Consider the following 16,401-nt stretch of genomic DNA (forward strand, 5'->3'; position numbering starts at 1 on the left):
CGTTAATCTTTTATATTTGGTAAGCAACCTTAAAGTGGATTGGTTTTCGATTTCCTTCTAACTTTTATTGGTGTTGCTATATAATACAAAAACAAAAACATTGAAAATATTATTTCGCTGAGCAACCGGGGGGGCGGGGTAAAGGGGGTAGGAGTATATTTATAGCTAGAATTAACTGAAATTCAAGTATTTAAGTATTTCTTATATATATATATATATATATATATATATATATATATATATATATATATATATATATATATATATATATATATATATATATATATATATATATATATATATATATATATATATATGTATGTATATGTATGTATGTATATGTATTAGTACAGTACACAGTAATGATAACACAGTTGTTCTACTAACTGTACTGTACTTGCTGCTTACTTAAAAAAAAAAAAAACACTTACCTTTCACTATTTGAGTAGCCTTTGTTCTGCCATTTGAGTACTGGCGAGCATCTCTGAATCCGGGAACATATCCTTCACGGATTTGTTGAAAACATCCGCAAATGAGAACGGGATGTTGCTTGCAGCTATCAGTATAGCCATCTTTGTCTCGGCATATGTTACACCCTCGGGTCTCCATTTAGCAAGGTGGCCCAAAATACTGGGCTGTGACCGGTGCTGCGTTGCCGCTACTTTGTGCTTCTCGGGGGGACGGCGTGGCGAAGTTGGGAGAGTGGCCGTGCCAGCAATCTGAGGGTTACTGGTTCAATCCCCACCTTCTACCATCCTAGTCACGTCCGTTGTGTCCTTGAGCAAGGCACTTCACCCTTGTTCCTGATGGGCCTGGTTAGCGCCGTGCATGGCAGCTGCCGCCATCAGTGTCTGAATGTGTGTGTGTGTGTGTGAATGTGGAAATAGTGTCAAAGCGCTTTGAGTTCCTTAAAAAAGGTAGAAAAGCGCTATACAAGTACAACCCTTTTACCATCTCTGACCGTTCATGAGTGACTATATCCATTCGGCCACCGAGTTCAATGGAGAAGTCTGATCTACAAAATTTGCAGGCGGCATACACCTTCCCCTTCGAGCTGTCCTGGATGAACTGAAATTCTTGTTTCCAATCATTTTGGAACTTGCAAGCGTACTTATTCTTCTTACTCGTCGTCGCCATGACTGTCTCTTCTTCGTTCTTCTGCTTCGTCTCTGTTATGTTTTTGGACATTACTACTTGCCGTAGTTTTGAAGCAATGCATGATGGGAATCCGGATGTTGTGTGTCAGTGTATTAACGTGCCGGCTTGAATAAACACACGCTGAGAAATAGCTCTGTGCCTGCCTACTTAATGGGTTATAGATAAACCTATGGATAACGGAGACATATATAATAGTCTCCTTTTCAGGTGAGAGGACGCTAAAGGCAGTGCCTTTAAGGCCCGCCCCCAATACTGTTGTCCGGCTGGAAATCGGGAGACATTTGGGAGAATGGTTGTCCCGGGAGATTTTCGGGAGAAGCACTGAAATTCGGGAGTCTCCCGTAAAATTCGGGAGGGTTGGCAGGTATGCTGCTCTCCCTGTCCTTTCTCTGTTATGTGTTGCAGTGACCCCTTTTTGGACGAGTTTACCAAGGAAAGTGCGCCGTGAGCATGACTGGCAGATGCCATTTTATTTTGGGGGACAAATTATGTCCTCACAAATTCTGCACAAGCTAGATGAAGGAACTAGAAAAGGTCTTGTGCTCTGCCGGGTGCGTCTGTCTGCGGCCTGCTGCTGGCCCTTGTGGGCGGCACGGAGGGCCAGGCTCTGGGGTTCCTGTCGCTGTCCGGCTTGGCTGCGTGGGGGCGGTGGCCCCTGGTTCCCTGGGCACCACACCTACTGTTTGTGGGATGGGTTCTCGGGGAGGCTGGGGCCGTACTCTGGCTCCCGCACACACTGGGAGTCAAATGTATTGTACATGCAAATTCACATATACTCACACACATACATACAGACATACATAGGTACCTACGCTCCCACATACGTATACAAATAAATACAGTACATATTTACACACTCAAAGTTCGTACATCCACACGCACATTCATTATACAAACATACTGTATACACATACTGTACATATACATTCACTGTAAAAACATACATATACACATACTGTACATATACATTCACTGTACAAACACACATATACACATACTGTACATATACATTCACTGTTCAAACACACATATACACATACTGTACATATACATTCGCTGTACACACATGTACACATACTGTACATATACATTCACTGTACAAGCACACATACACATACTGTACATATACAAGTACATATGCACACATACACTCATGCACATAATCACGTTTCATCAAACATATATTAACGTTGTTGCCCTAGGGTAAACTGGGTATAACACATGGCACACTGACAAAGCTTAACCTATTGTTACTATAACAATCTACTAGGTTAATGTAGGTTGCTTCTCTTTCTTCCCCTCCATTTTTCTGCATTCTTTCGTATCTCAAGTTATCATTACGTATATGTATTGTTGCATTTGAACAATTGTATTGTTGATAATAAAGGTAAAGTACTGGTATTGTTTATTATCAATAGCACTATTTCTATTGGTATTCATATTGCTCCATTTTTAGTGTAATAATGCTCATTGTCATTTCTGTATTTTTTTTTAAAATTTTCGCTAACTGCTTATTTGCTATTACTTTTACCATCATATTTGTACATGTCGTATTTGCTGATGTTGCTCTGTTGTTGTTGTTGTTGTTGTTGTTGTGTTTGCTGTTGTTGTTTTTGTCTCTCTGTCTAATCCCCCTCTTGTCCCCACAATTCCCCCCTCTGTCTTCCTTTTTCTCTCTTTCTATCCCCTCCTGCTCCGGCCCGGCTGCACCAAATGATAATATAAATACATTTAATAAAGTCAAAATACAAGTAAGGCAACAAGAGAAGTATCCTACACTTCTCTTTTGTAAAGTAAATCTGAACAGCCGATATGGGCATCTACATCTGCTATATGATTTGCCCGAGAAGCTGGGCAGGACATTATAAAAAAAAAAAAAGTAGTTGTTTAAGAGTAGTTGCAGTACAATATACTTGTTTGTATGTAACCTAAATAAAATGTGCCCCTTGAGGATGAATAAAGTATATGAAAGGGAAAAAAAGGCTGTAAGGTAATGATGTCATAGCAACAGACAGAAGAAAAGCTGTCATCGCTGTGTTATAAGAGCCCTTTGTAGTGAGTGTGGATGGATATACACTATTATACCATGTCCTTTAATGAGCCAGTCACATTTACAAGCAGCGTGTGTTCCTATAGCGTCAGTAGCAAGCAGAGCTTATTGATCGGTCACAGCGGCTTCACATGCACATGCTTGCACAGCCAAAGAAAGGACTTTTATTTCCTGTTTAGTCAGCCTGAGGGCGACCACACTAGGAAGTCAGCTGGTGTTGTATGTGGGGCTCCAACTACTGGACTCGTCAGTATGCTTTAAGTCGCTCATGCAACAGGGAGATGTATAAGGAGGGTGTGTGACCTTTAAACCTGCATGACGATCGAAAAGTGGAATTTGGAGCTTTATGCGAAAAGGTATGTGATGGTAAACCACGCTTATTTTGAAAAATTATAGCAAGAATATCAAGCAGCTCGCGACATGAACCTTAAAGTTACATTTGTCTGTCTGTTCGTTAACAACATAGCTGAAAGGGTTATGGGTGGATTTTGCTGAAACTTTCAGGAAATGTCAGAACAAGTGATTCGATTTTGGGTGTGATTTCTACTATGTTACCTTATGAGGGTCAACTTCTCTGTGTGTGTGTGTGTATGCTAGCAACCCCACCTCCACCCACAGAGGCAAAGAAAGGAGATGACTGACAAAATGGTTCAAAGAGTTAGGGCTAGATTTGGGTGAAACTTTCAGGAAATGTCAAAAATGTTTGGATTTTGGGAGCAATCCAGATCATCGTCAGGTTCAGAATTTTTTTAAAAGGACTCTTTGTTATTAGAAGAAAGAGCCTGGCAGAGGTATGCGCTCTCAGAGTGCTTTTCTCATGTAAATCATTTTATTTAGTTTTTCAAGTAATTTTTTAAATGTCATTTAAAATATTTTTTAATTTTTTATTGAAAAAGTTATGTTTTCAAAATAATCATTTTATACTAAAAGTTACCAGTATTTTTTAAAATAAATATATAAATAAATATAAATATATATGTATATGTTTTTAAATGTACTAGTTATTTTTCATTGTTTAGTCATTACTTTACAGTACCATTTCTTTATTATTATTTTCTTTTTACAGGACAATTTCTGAAAACCCCCCCAAAAAAATTAAGAAAAGAAACAAAATATTACATTTTGATTTTCTATTTTTGTTTTCACCCAAAGTTCTAAAAAGAATATACCTTAACCCAAACCTATTAACCTTAAAACACAATTTTATACTCATGACAGAAAATGTATTTTACATTTTTTCTTAAAAAGGTCATATTCAACATTTACACTGATGCTCAAGGCAAGGCAAGGCAACTTTATGTGTATAGCACTTTTCATACACAAGGCAGACTCAAAGTGCTTCACAGACAACAAAGTGAAAGGAAAGAAAATAAAAGCAAAATTAAAATGCGGACAATAAAAATTAAAAACAGTGCGGACTTTAAAAGTTAAAAGATTAAAAGATTTAGCTGAAAGCTAAGGTGAACATAAAAGTTTTCAGTCTAGTTTTAAAAGTAGTCAGAGTTGGGGAAAGTCTGACATCTTCAAGAAGTTTATTCCAGCTATTTGTTGCATAGTGACTGAATGATGCTCTCCCTTGATTTGAGTTTACTCTGGGAACCGCTAACAGATTGGTCTCAGAAGATCTTAGTGATCTAGAGGGCTTATATAGGGGGAGCATATCAGTGATATACTTAGGCCCTAGACCATGTAGTGATTTATATGTGAGCAGGAGGATTTTGAAATCAATTCTCTGATGTACAGGGAGCCAATGTAAGGATTTAAGAATTGGTGTAATGTGCTCACATTTTTTGGTGTTTGTTAGAACTCTAGCAGCAGCGTTCTGAACAAGCTGTAGCTGCCTGACAGTTTTTTTGGGAAGACCTGCAAGGAGACCATTACAATAGTCTAGCCTACTGGTAATAAAGGCATGTACAAGTTTTTCTAAGTCTTGAGCTGACATGAGCCCTTACATTTTTGAGGTGATAGTAGGCCGATTTTGTTACTGATTTGATGTGACTGTCAAAATGTAAATCAGAATCTCTAGTCAACTCAAGCAAATTCTAATTTAGTGTGTTATTTATTGCGCCAACGTCTCCAGTGCAAACACAGCAATTTCATACTCTTCATATTTTAATTCATGAAACACGCTAAAAATCTATCCTATATGGGTAATGATATGCTAAGCTTCTAAATACATTTCTAACAACCTCAACATTATGCTATCCGTGATAAAGGAACCATTTTCTATTCTTTGCCATTATTATTAATATTTCGGCCACTAAATCACGTTTTTAAGGGCTTTGACTGACTCAAACATGCCAAATCTTGCAGTGTATATCCTAGCAAAAATGGACATATTTTAACCAAACCCTGCTCAGCACTGTAATGCCCCAACCAGAGAAGGAAAAATACCTTACACCGGTGTCCGATTACCAGGAATAATAGTGCAGTACACATATTAAAAAATGTGAACAAAATATCAAAGAACACATCCAGTAAGATGCACAGGAAGTTTTCGTTTTTTCATTGTTTTCTGTGTAATAATTTTATATGGGCCGTATTTAATTTTATTGTAGGACAGAAAAAAAAAAGAAGCTGCGAGGCTGCACTTTGGATGGACACCACCGCCTTAGACATTTAATTTTTGCCTGATAAAACACAAAGCTAAAGTTTAAGAGCAGGATAGTAGGTGAACTGAAAAGGTTAGTAAGACTGACATCGAAAAACGAGAAGCTGTGGAAGCAGGAGTCTTTTTATAGCCCGCTTTTGACCTGCTGGCTTATTGAAAATACTTAATGAATGTGAACTTGCACCAAGAGACATAACATTGGCTTTATCACACATAAAAAAAGAACAATATAGTAAATGTACGATATGTTTTTACAGCTTTAAATGTTAAATCCAGCCTTTTGTCTTTGGTTGCGTCCTTCACTACCTTGTTGTCCTATTTTTCTTTATTCCAGAACGTGACTGCCATATAATAGCTTGTCTTTGTTACCTTGACAACCACAGAGAGATCGGCTTCGGGCACACACACACAGAGAACAACACAATACAATTTTTCATTGACTTAGTCTGTGCTGTTAACCCAACCTTAGAGCAGACTTTGATAAGGAAAAAAAACATGGACGGTTCATAATACAACTTCCTATCTTTTACGAGGCAGCTTTAGTAAAGGAGTTCATCAATCATTGACAGCTTGACATTTGTTTTTTGTGAACCAAAAATGTAAAACAAAAAAAAAGATTACTGACTGGCTTGTAAATGCACAAGCATCCTGTGCTGTTGAAATTTCTAATACAAATTAGGGTATAGTTCGAACTTAATCTGTCAATAGAGTCGCTTTGGAAACGCCAAAAACTACAACATGAATGGCGGGGAGAAGACGTCAAAGTCGAGCCATGTAAATAAGACCGGCCACAAAATGGCGTATCTTGTAGAGCAGTGGTCCCCAACCTTTTTGTAGCTGCGGACCGGTCAACGCTTGAAAATTTGTCCCAATCATGTGTGCTTACGGACTGTATCCATGCAGACTGTATTGATCTATATTTATATATCATGTATATATTGTGTTTTTTATGTTGATTTTAATTAAAAAAATAAATAAAAACAATTATTTTAATTTTTTACATTTCTTGTGCGGCCCGGTACCAATCGGTCCGCGGACCGGTACCAATCGGTCCGCGGACCGGTTGTTGGGGACCACTGTTGTAGAGAGGGTCCGGAACCGGCTCGAAGATGGTCTATAAATCATAATCTATGCAACATTTTGACCAAAGAACCACCATTACATGTTATGTAGACCACAAGGAAGTGTTTTAAATGTACAATAGAAATCATAATATGACCCTTTTAATTGAAATTATATTTTAACCATTTGATGCACCATTTAGTGATTTTATTACTTTCTCCTTTTCTTTCTTTCTTTGTTTTTACATAACAAATTTTCAGGGAGTTTGTGAAATGTTGACTAGGGTGGACAACAGGTTTAATAGATAAATTACACTTTAAAAAAAAAATTAAAAGTAGATTTTTTGAGTCCTATGAGATGTTTTTAATAATCTTTAACAATGTGTTCACATATTTCACATATTCCGATATTGTGAACCGTATTGCAAAAACATTGACTTTAAGAATAACATTTTTGAAAAATGAAAGGACTAACATCTGAAAAAATATTGCTAAATTTACATTCCAATTAAATCATTTATGGGCCAAACGTTATTGCAAATACAATATTTTTCAAAAACAACAAAGTCAAAACAATATGAATTGCAGTCAAAATATAACCAGCGATATGATCATGTGTACAATATATTGGAGATAAGTTTATTCAGAATTTCCTCAAATCTCAAAATGAATACTACCTTTTATGCCTTAGAAAACAAGAATTGGACAAATATTCTTCCAATCCTCTGCATTTCTGCACATTTGTCGACATTCTTGTTTTTAAGGACTATATCTTTGTGTCGCACTTAGAACAGCAGACAAATATGTAATTTATAAATTATATAGGAGAGAACAACTTTAAAGTACCTGTCCACTGTAGTGACCACTATGCAAGAAAGGATTGATAATGTTTATATGTTGAAAATAAAAATAACATCATTAGGGCCTGAGCAGCAAAAGCTGCAAAGGCCCTTTTGAATTTGCTTTGTTTATAATTATTCTACTAATTCGATCGTATTTTAGAGGCACCTAATATGCATGTAGGACATTAACATACTGTCAAAATTGATTCCGTAGCGCCCCTTTGAATTTTTGATAAAAAATTAGCCCAGCCCACCAGTTTCACGTATTGTCACGAAAGTCACAGGAGACGTCTATCATGACAAGATACACGTTAAAGTGTCAAAAACCCATATTTGAAAACAAACAGGAAGACGGCCATCTTGGTTTCCGTCTGCCATTTTTAGGCCAAAAACAGGGGTCATACTCCTCTGAGGGACTTTAACCAAATGAACCGTGGTTAAAATAACAGATACGAGACAGATGGGTGATGATAAAATGCAAAGGAATTTTGCCTACGCCATAAAATGTGGGCAAAATGTTCAACATTTGTAACTCGACTCAACAAATTCAGATCTTGGTTACAATTGGTTCAGATGATGATGATGATAATGACACTTTGAAGTTCTAGATGGGTCAGCACGTATTTGTACCCATTCATTACTTCACTTTAAATGATCAGGGGCCGTACTTATCAAGCTTCTTAGAGTGCCATTTTACACTTAAGTCCTGAGAATTTGCGAAATTTAGTCCTACTCTCAAACTTAAGAATAAAAGCTTTTTATCAACGTTCTTAAGTCTAAGAATCACTCCTATTCTCCACGATATTTAAGAGACCTTCAGAGGTGTCTTAAGTGGTTAGGAGTTGCCAGCAGGGGATGGCACTGAGGCGAGAGAGACGTGCGCGAACGTTCAGGGAACGGAACAATGTTTTTTGTTTTTTTTTGATGACTAGCAGCTGATCAAACGGTATCGTTTAGACAGAGCGGATATTATTTTTGTCACAGATTTAATACTTTTCGATTCTTTGTTGATTTATGCATGTGGCTGCAGTGGGCTAGTATATATAGAGCCACCCACACCAGTTTCAAATTAGTTGCCTAATTAATGAATTGGAAAGAAAATGTTATGACAGTAGCGTATGTGTGTGGCCGTGAGGTGAGTGACGTCAGTGAGTGTGTGGGCGATAGAAGAGAGGGAGCGGTAGCGTGAGTGCCGGCGGGGACTAGTTTGTTTTGTATTATTTTGTAGTTTATTGTCAAAATATACACTCCCATTGTCCACTTAAATATTTCTAAGATATTTTTTTATTCTTAGACAACGGATTCCCTTCCGTGTTTGGTCATTTCTATGGACACAGAAATGACGTCACCTAAAATTCCGTTTACGGCACATAGTAATGTCGTAATTCAGCTCTGAGTGTGACACTTAAGATTCAGTCCTACACTTCGCTGAAAGTGTGAGTAAGACGCTTGATAACTAACTTTTAAGTGCAGCTTTCAGCGAAGAATTTATTTACTCTTAAGTCAACTCTTAGCAGACTTCTTAGGAGTAATTCTAAGAAGCTTGATAAGTACGGCCCCAGATCTCCTTCTGACAGATATGAGACTGAACTTTACTGATCATGACTAGACATCTCTATCGACACCAATATCACCGCCTTGTGGTGGGAAATTATAACAATCCCAACTTCCTTTTACATGCTCCAGCCTTACTGATTTTTTTGATGGTGTGTCATGGCATTGGGAAGGACATGACCAGCTGACTCACGTGAACCCTGAGTTGCAAGTGTGTGCAAGGGCTCATTCAACACTGCTTGCAACTTTAATTATTAACCTACCAGAATGCTTGATTAATCATTATTTGAAAAATTGGACTTTTTTGTCAAATGAATTTTTTTGTTATATAATTAACATAAAATGAAATCAACACAAAAACATATTTTATTTATCAATTTTTTATCCATCCATTTTCTGTAACGCCTATCTTCATTAGGGTCACGGCTAAGCTGGAGCCTATCTCAGCTAGCTTTGAGCAAAAGGCGAGATATATATTTTTTAATGTCAATGCAAATAATATGCCTTATTTAAACCCTCAAACCATAACTGATCTTACTCTTACTGCAAAAATAGGGGCATTGACTATATACATTTGGGTGCTAATCTTAATTGCAATTACGTTTTTTGTTGAATGCACATTTGAATTATTAATATGTATTTATTAACCAATATATAATTTTTTTCTTATTTTTTCTAACTTATTCTAAAATCAAGCTAAATAGAACACTTTCTTTAATAGAACAAATTATATATTAAAAAAATTACAGTCCACTAATATTTTTTTAATAAGAAATTATCAAAGAGAAAAAATAACCGGCTACAAAATACAATCAGATATTTTTCTGGCTTCTATGACCCTGGGGTCCGGCCAGGCACAGCCAGAAGAGGCAATGTGGGTCCCCCCTCCAATCGGCTCACCACCCTTAGGAGTGGACATAGAAGTCGGGTGGTTTGTGAGCTGGGCGGCAAAGCGAAAGCAGGACCCTTGGCGGTCAGATCCTCAGCCACAGAAGATGGCTCTTGGGACGTGGAACGTCACCTTGCTGGGGGGGAAGGAGTCTGAGCTGGTGCGCAATATAGGGAAGTTCCGGCTAGATCTAGTAGATCTCAACTGGACGCACAGCAAGGGCTCTGGAACCAGCCTTCTCCAGAGGGGCTGAACTCTAGTCCACACTGGCGTTGCCAGCAGTGAGAGGCGACGGGCGGGGGTGGCTATACTTGTTGCGGTAGTTTCCTTCCGCCTCCGGGTGGGGGGACGGGTCCTGATCAATGTTTGTGCTTATACGCACCAAACAGAGTACCTTTTTGGAGCCCTTCGAGGGAACACTGGAGAGTGCTCCCTCGGGTGATTCCCTTGTTCTACTGGGGGACTTCAATGCTCACGTTGGCAACAACAGTGAGACCTGGAGAGGCGTGATTGGAAGAAAAGGCCTCCCTGATCTGAACCAGAGTGGTGTTTTGTTATTGGACTTTTGTGCTCGTCAGAGATTGTCCATAACAAACACCATGTTCAAACATAAGGGTGTCCGCATGTGCACTTGGCACCAGGACACCCTGGGCCGCAGTTCGATGATCAACTTTGTAGTTGTGTTATCGGACATGCTGTAATGAGAAACTGGAAATATGTAATGCATCATATTGTAATTGAATGCATGTTTAAAGCAAACTAACACCATGACCACCATAACCATATGTTTTAAATCTCAAGTATGCTTTTGGGTACTAGTATTCCTATTTGGAAATCAGTTGTGGTATTGTGATGAATAAAAACGAAGCAGTCTAATTGATTGGTACTGTGAAGAGGAAATAGGACATGTATTTTCAGTCAACATGGCCCATTTCCGCAAAACATCATCAATCAATATCATTATCAATACTAATCAGGAGTATTTCATGCTGATGTGACATCTAACACTCATTTGACATTTTTTACCACCAGAAAAACACATCCGTCTATGAGAAAGAGAAGGACATCATCTCTGTGGTAAGTCTTTTCAATTACCTTTTTTATCATTAACATCATGGGTTCTTGGTCCTCATCCCGGTCAGTGTTTTTTTGTCTCGTCTTTATTTTACTAAAAGTGTCGTCAGTTGGTGGTGGTATGCGACGAGATCTTGAGCTGCAGCTCGGAGACTCTCCTCACCAACACTGCTCAGCTGGAGAGCGTCGACCTTGTACCCGTGTCACCAGGAGAACATCTGGTAATGTATATATTATTACTCCGTAGGTTTTCTCTCTGTCACTTTTTGATGTCTTGAATGAATGAACATAGTCGACCCCATTTAAGTCAGTTCCGCTTTTGTCGACATAAAATTTGACCAAAATGGGTCGTCTTTATGAAAAGTCAGCTCGTTGACATGTGTAGCAATTTTAATACAATTAAATTTACTGAAAAATGTATAATGAAGCCTGTTTTGTTTTGAGCAAAATAAAAAACTAAGTAAATAATTAAAGAAAAATGTTTTTGCAAATCATCACGTACATTTTGAAGACCCAATAAGTAAATGATATATAAACATACTGTATAAAAAATAAAATAGAAATATACCGCCTGAGGGATCCAATGTCACAGGCATTCAATGTTGGTTTTCAGCCTTGTTGCTTACGTGCAGTGATTTCTCCAGATTCTCTGAACCTTTTGATGATATTACAGACCGTAGATGGTGAAATCCCTGGATTCTTGAAATAGCTCGTTGAGAAATGTTGTTGTTAAACAATTTGCTCACGCATCTGTTCACAAGGTGCTGACCCTCACCCCATCCTTGTTGGTGAATGACTGAGCATTTCATGGAAACTGCTTTTATACCCGGTCATGGCACCCACATTTTCCCAATTAGCCTGTTCACCTGTGGGATGTTCCAAATAAGTGTTTGATGAGCATTTCTCAATTTTCTTAGTCTTTTTTGCCACTTGTGCTTTTTTAAAACATGTTGCAGGCAACGTTCCCTCTAAGTTGCGCGCCTGTGCAATTGCGCACTGCTCAAGCGTCCTCTGCGCACGGCAAATCTATACTGCGCACAAAATCAAATAAAAAAATAAGCGCCTAACAATTTTCGACACACGGACACGACAGAGAAAACCGTTTTCGTCATCATTGTTCAAATGATATAACGTCTGTCGAGACGCTCTGAGGACATGAATTCCATCGATGACTTTACTGAGCAAAACTCTTTATTGTCGGCCATAAACACATCACCAAAACATTAGTAAAAAAAATTCTATCTAGCAAAAGTGGTCATTTTCTGCAGTGCAAACCAGACCAAAAGCAACTTTGTTATATCAACAGCAGCCGCTCGCTCTTTCTCACTTGCGCCAACACATGCACATATGGCACTTCGCCAGTGATGCGTTTACAGCCACACAAAAAGTCGGACAACTCAAACACCACACATAAAGTGTCATTCCAGATAGTTACACTATGACTTACCAATCAAATGTGTGCTTATTCTAGTGTCATTTATTAGGAATCTTAATTTATAAATATTAATCGTGAAATGCTGTTAGTATATTAAATAAATACTAATAAAAATATATTTTTTACAAACAGGAAGTTGCAGGAATGTACACATGATCCCCTGCTTACATCTCATTGTGCAACATGTGGAAGTTTTAATGGGAACTAAATGCAATGTCTGAAAGGGGTACAAATTATTTCCAAAGCAGGACCTCCACCCAGACAAACAATACAAGTACCGTACACAGTTCATGAAAAACAGTATTTTTTGTTATTGTCATTGTAAGTGGGCCTAAACACTTATATTAGAAATGGAAATGACTGCTGTCATTTGATTATAATAATAAGAGAATGTTGTCTATCTGTGTTGGCCCTGCGATGAGGTGGGGACTTGTCCAGGGTGTACCCCGCCTTCTGCCCGAATGCAGCTGAGATAGGCTCCAGCGACTCTGAAAGGGACAAGCGGTAGAAAATGGATGGATGGAGATTGAACTTGTTATTTAGTCAGGTTTGGGACAGGTGTGCTGTTAGTGTAGCCACAGTGTGCACGTCTGATGTTGCTCACATAGGCTCCACTGAATGCTCAGGGAGTTTTTGCGTTTGCTCACACACATGAAAAATTAGAGGGAACATTGGTTGCAGGCATTAAATTCCAAATTAGCTAATACTTGCAAAAAATAACGTTTTCCAGTTCGAAGGTTAAGTATCTTGTCTTTGCAGTCTATTCAATTGAATATAGGTTGAAAAGGATTTGCAAATCATTGTATTCTGTCTTTATTTACGATTTACTCAACGTGCCAACTTCACTGGTTTTGGGTTTTGTAATATGAGATAAGGTATTGCCTGGATTTTGTCAAATTGAATGGTAGGGTGGGTGTGATCATCTGACCTTTACCAGTACCATAGTGATGATACTGCTTGCTCAGTCTGCTGGTATTTTTGCCTTCGTATTCCTGAATCGTAAATTAAGTGCTGGACATCATCGACGTGGTAAGAAAGATTAGTCATTTCCACTGGGTATTTGATACACAATCTGAACGAAAAAAAGATTATTTCTTATCATCCTGTGCAGACATACAAACATACTGTTATTACTGCTAACAGAAGAATAGAAGAAAATTATGAAGGTAAACACACTCATAAATTGTAAGGGATTTGGCAATGAGTGTGTATTGAGACAGCCTGCTCTGTTTTTTGTTGCCGTGTGAAACATATTGATTGTGTCTCCTGGGTGAGATTAGTTTGCTTTTATAGCTGAAAATAATTAATCAGGGCAGGCTAATGGCTAATTAGAGACACAGCCGCCAATCCATCTCGAGGCAGACATCAATATTTCAGACAGTGTTGACAGAATGTTGCTCCTCTGCCGATTAAATACACCAACATTGCTTGTTTTTGTATTTTTACACTGTAAACTGTCTGTTCTTTTTTCCTCCATTGTCTTTTGTATTAGGGTATTGAGATAACATCTATTGGCTCCAGCAACCACTATGTGACCGGAACTGCAACAGAGGTCAGATTGTTTTTTACGTCTCCACAAACTATTTTATAATTTGGTTAGCTGAATGAAAGCAGCTTTTTTTCCCATCAAAAATTGAAGGACGTAGGGGGCCAACTCTAATATTTAGTGCACGAAAGATACATAAACCAATCCAATGTTCAGTACTTGCTAACCTATCTGAACAAAATACCACATCTTAACTTAACTCTTACTTAAATTACTGTAATATTGTAATATCTAATTTATTATTAAATATTTTATGATGTCATTAATTGGCTTTATATTCGTTTAATTTTGGCACAGAAAACTCAATACAACTGGTTCATAGACTGAAATATAATTGTGGTTGAAAAGAAAATATAATAAATATTGATAATAATTACAATATTTTCATTTAGTGCAGCATAAAACGACCAGGCTCATGTTTTTGTTGGTTTTTGTCTCATTCTAAAAATATAATGGACTCATTGTTGTAATTATCTATTTTATTTACTTTAAAATAATATAATTTTGGCACAAACAGTTGAAATAAGTTAGAATTGATTTAACATTAATTTACTAAAGACTGCAGAGGCTTTATAATGTTTTTATTATCAGGTCTTACTTGGTATTAATGGGTTTCGTTTAAGCATGTTTAATGTAGTGTCTCCATGCAATGAGGTGGTTTGTGTCTTTTGATAAGAGAAACAAAAAAACCATTGGGATGAAAATACTTTTAAGATATATTCAGGGCTGCTTGTTCCAAACTCAACCTTACATTACAATTTTCACTCCTGTACAGTATCTGAACCTTTCTGCACTGTTCTGTCCTTTTTGGACATACCTAATTATTGTGACACGCCCATGTGTTATCTTTGGTTGAAAGTGCAAAACCAGACAGAATTGAGGCATTTGATTTTTGAGCAAAGCAAAACTAATTCAGCCTGTGAAGTAAACAGGGGTGTGATTGAGGGTTAGGGTTGTAGGAGTGATTATCAGCTGGTGTGAGAACAACATCTATGCCAACAAGGAATGCCTTTTTAGAATTGAACACTTTCTACATTTGCAAGGCGAATGGACTAAAACGCAGCCTAAAACAGCTTTTAATTGGATTAGACTAAAGCTAACTGTGAGGCACTATGGTGCGATATTGTCATACTGAATTATTTTTACAGCAATAGATGAGTCAAGTGACTTACCACTAGTCATGTTATATAATCACATGTTTTATGTTTTGTTTTTTCTGTGCAATACAGTTATGTCACAGATAGGTTCATCTTTATGTCTAATTTTTGTTTCTTAGCCATCAAGCGATGTTGCAAAGATCCTGGCTGGAGATGAAGTGATCAAAGTCAACAACCAGATTGTGGTGAGTCTGAGCTACCTAATTTTCCCATTGGAAATAATGGAAGTAGAAATAATATGTTCCAGGGTCAAACTGCTGCCATCATTCAGCTTTCACTCACTGAGTCTCCTACAAAATCAAATAATCGCTGAAGTCTCCAATTTTGCTAATTAATTTTAAGAAACATTGTCATAAACATGTGTGGCTGTAGGCAACCTCCTAATATGTATTTTAAATAACTCTTCAAAATGGCATTAGCTAAATTTTAAGTATGGTCAGCATGCAGCAGCTTCCTCTACCTCTGCATGTGCTTCAAAATGTTGGTTGTGTTGCACGGTTGTTCACAATGAACTCACCAGCGATATTAATGCTGACTAAGCAGTTTGCTCCTAACCACAGTTAACAACATCGGCTGTCTTGCTGCTTTGCTTTGCTAATATACTTAAAAATGTATGATCATGTGGTCAAAGAGAGCTACGTTTACTTTGAAGTAAAAAAAAAAACAACTTGTATATATTTTGGAAATAACAACCCAAGTAATTCTTACAAAATATTTTTATTACGAGCTTATTCGCTATTAGGTAGGAGCTACGAAGCTCTGTAGTTTACTTCGCCTGCTAGCTACAATTTTCCCGGGAGCCAACGTCCTCTACAATGGACATTTGTTATTTTGTACAAGTGTAAACAGTGCAATTCTGATTTTTTAAAATCAGACACAGGCCTCTTTTGTGTGTGGTCATAAATCCGATATGTATCCGATGCAACTGCAGTCTGGACACTTGGACCTATATGTCATCGAAATGCGATAAACGTCATAATTCTTTGCCAAAATAGACTGTCGCAAATAGAAAAGGTGGACTAAT

At 37.7% G+C, this 16,401-nt stretch overlaps 1 protein-coding gene across 1 annotated transcript in view; it reads left to right on the forward strand.

The window, feature by feature from the left end:
• cnksr1 (connector enhancer of kinase suppressor of Ras 1) overlaps nucleotides 1–16,401 on the forward strand; it is a 66,253-nt gene that overhangs the window by 19,597 nt on the left and 30,255 nt on the right. Inside the window, exons 5-8 of the mRNA XM_062041500.1 lie at nucleotides 11,198–11,242; nucleotides 11,341–11,460; nucleotides 14,167–14,226; nucleotides 15,497–15,562. Coding sequence (XP_061897484.1) covers nucleotides 11,198–11,242; nucleotides 11,341–11,460; nucleotides 14,167–14,226; nucleotides 15,497–15,562 — 291 coding nt within the window. The remainder of the gene's footprint in view (nucleotides 1–11,197; nucleotides 11,243–11,340; nucleotides 11,461–14,166; nucleotides 14,227–15,496; nucleotides 15,563–16,401) is intronic.

The sequence above is a fragment of the Entelurus aequoreus genome, linkage group LG03, assembly GCF_033978785.1.
Source record: "Entelurus aequoreus isolate RoL-2023_Sb linkage group LG03, RoL_Eaeq_v1.1, whole genome shotgun sequence".
Lineage (NCBI taxonomy): Eukaryota > Metazoa > Chordata > Actinopteri > Syngnathiformes > Syngnathidae > Entelurus > Entelurus aequoreus.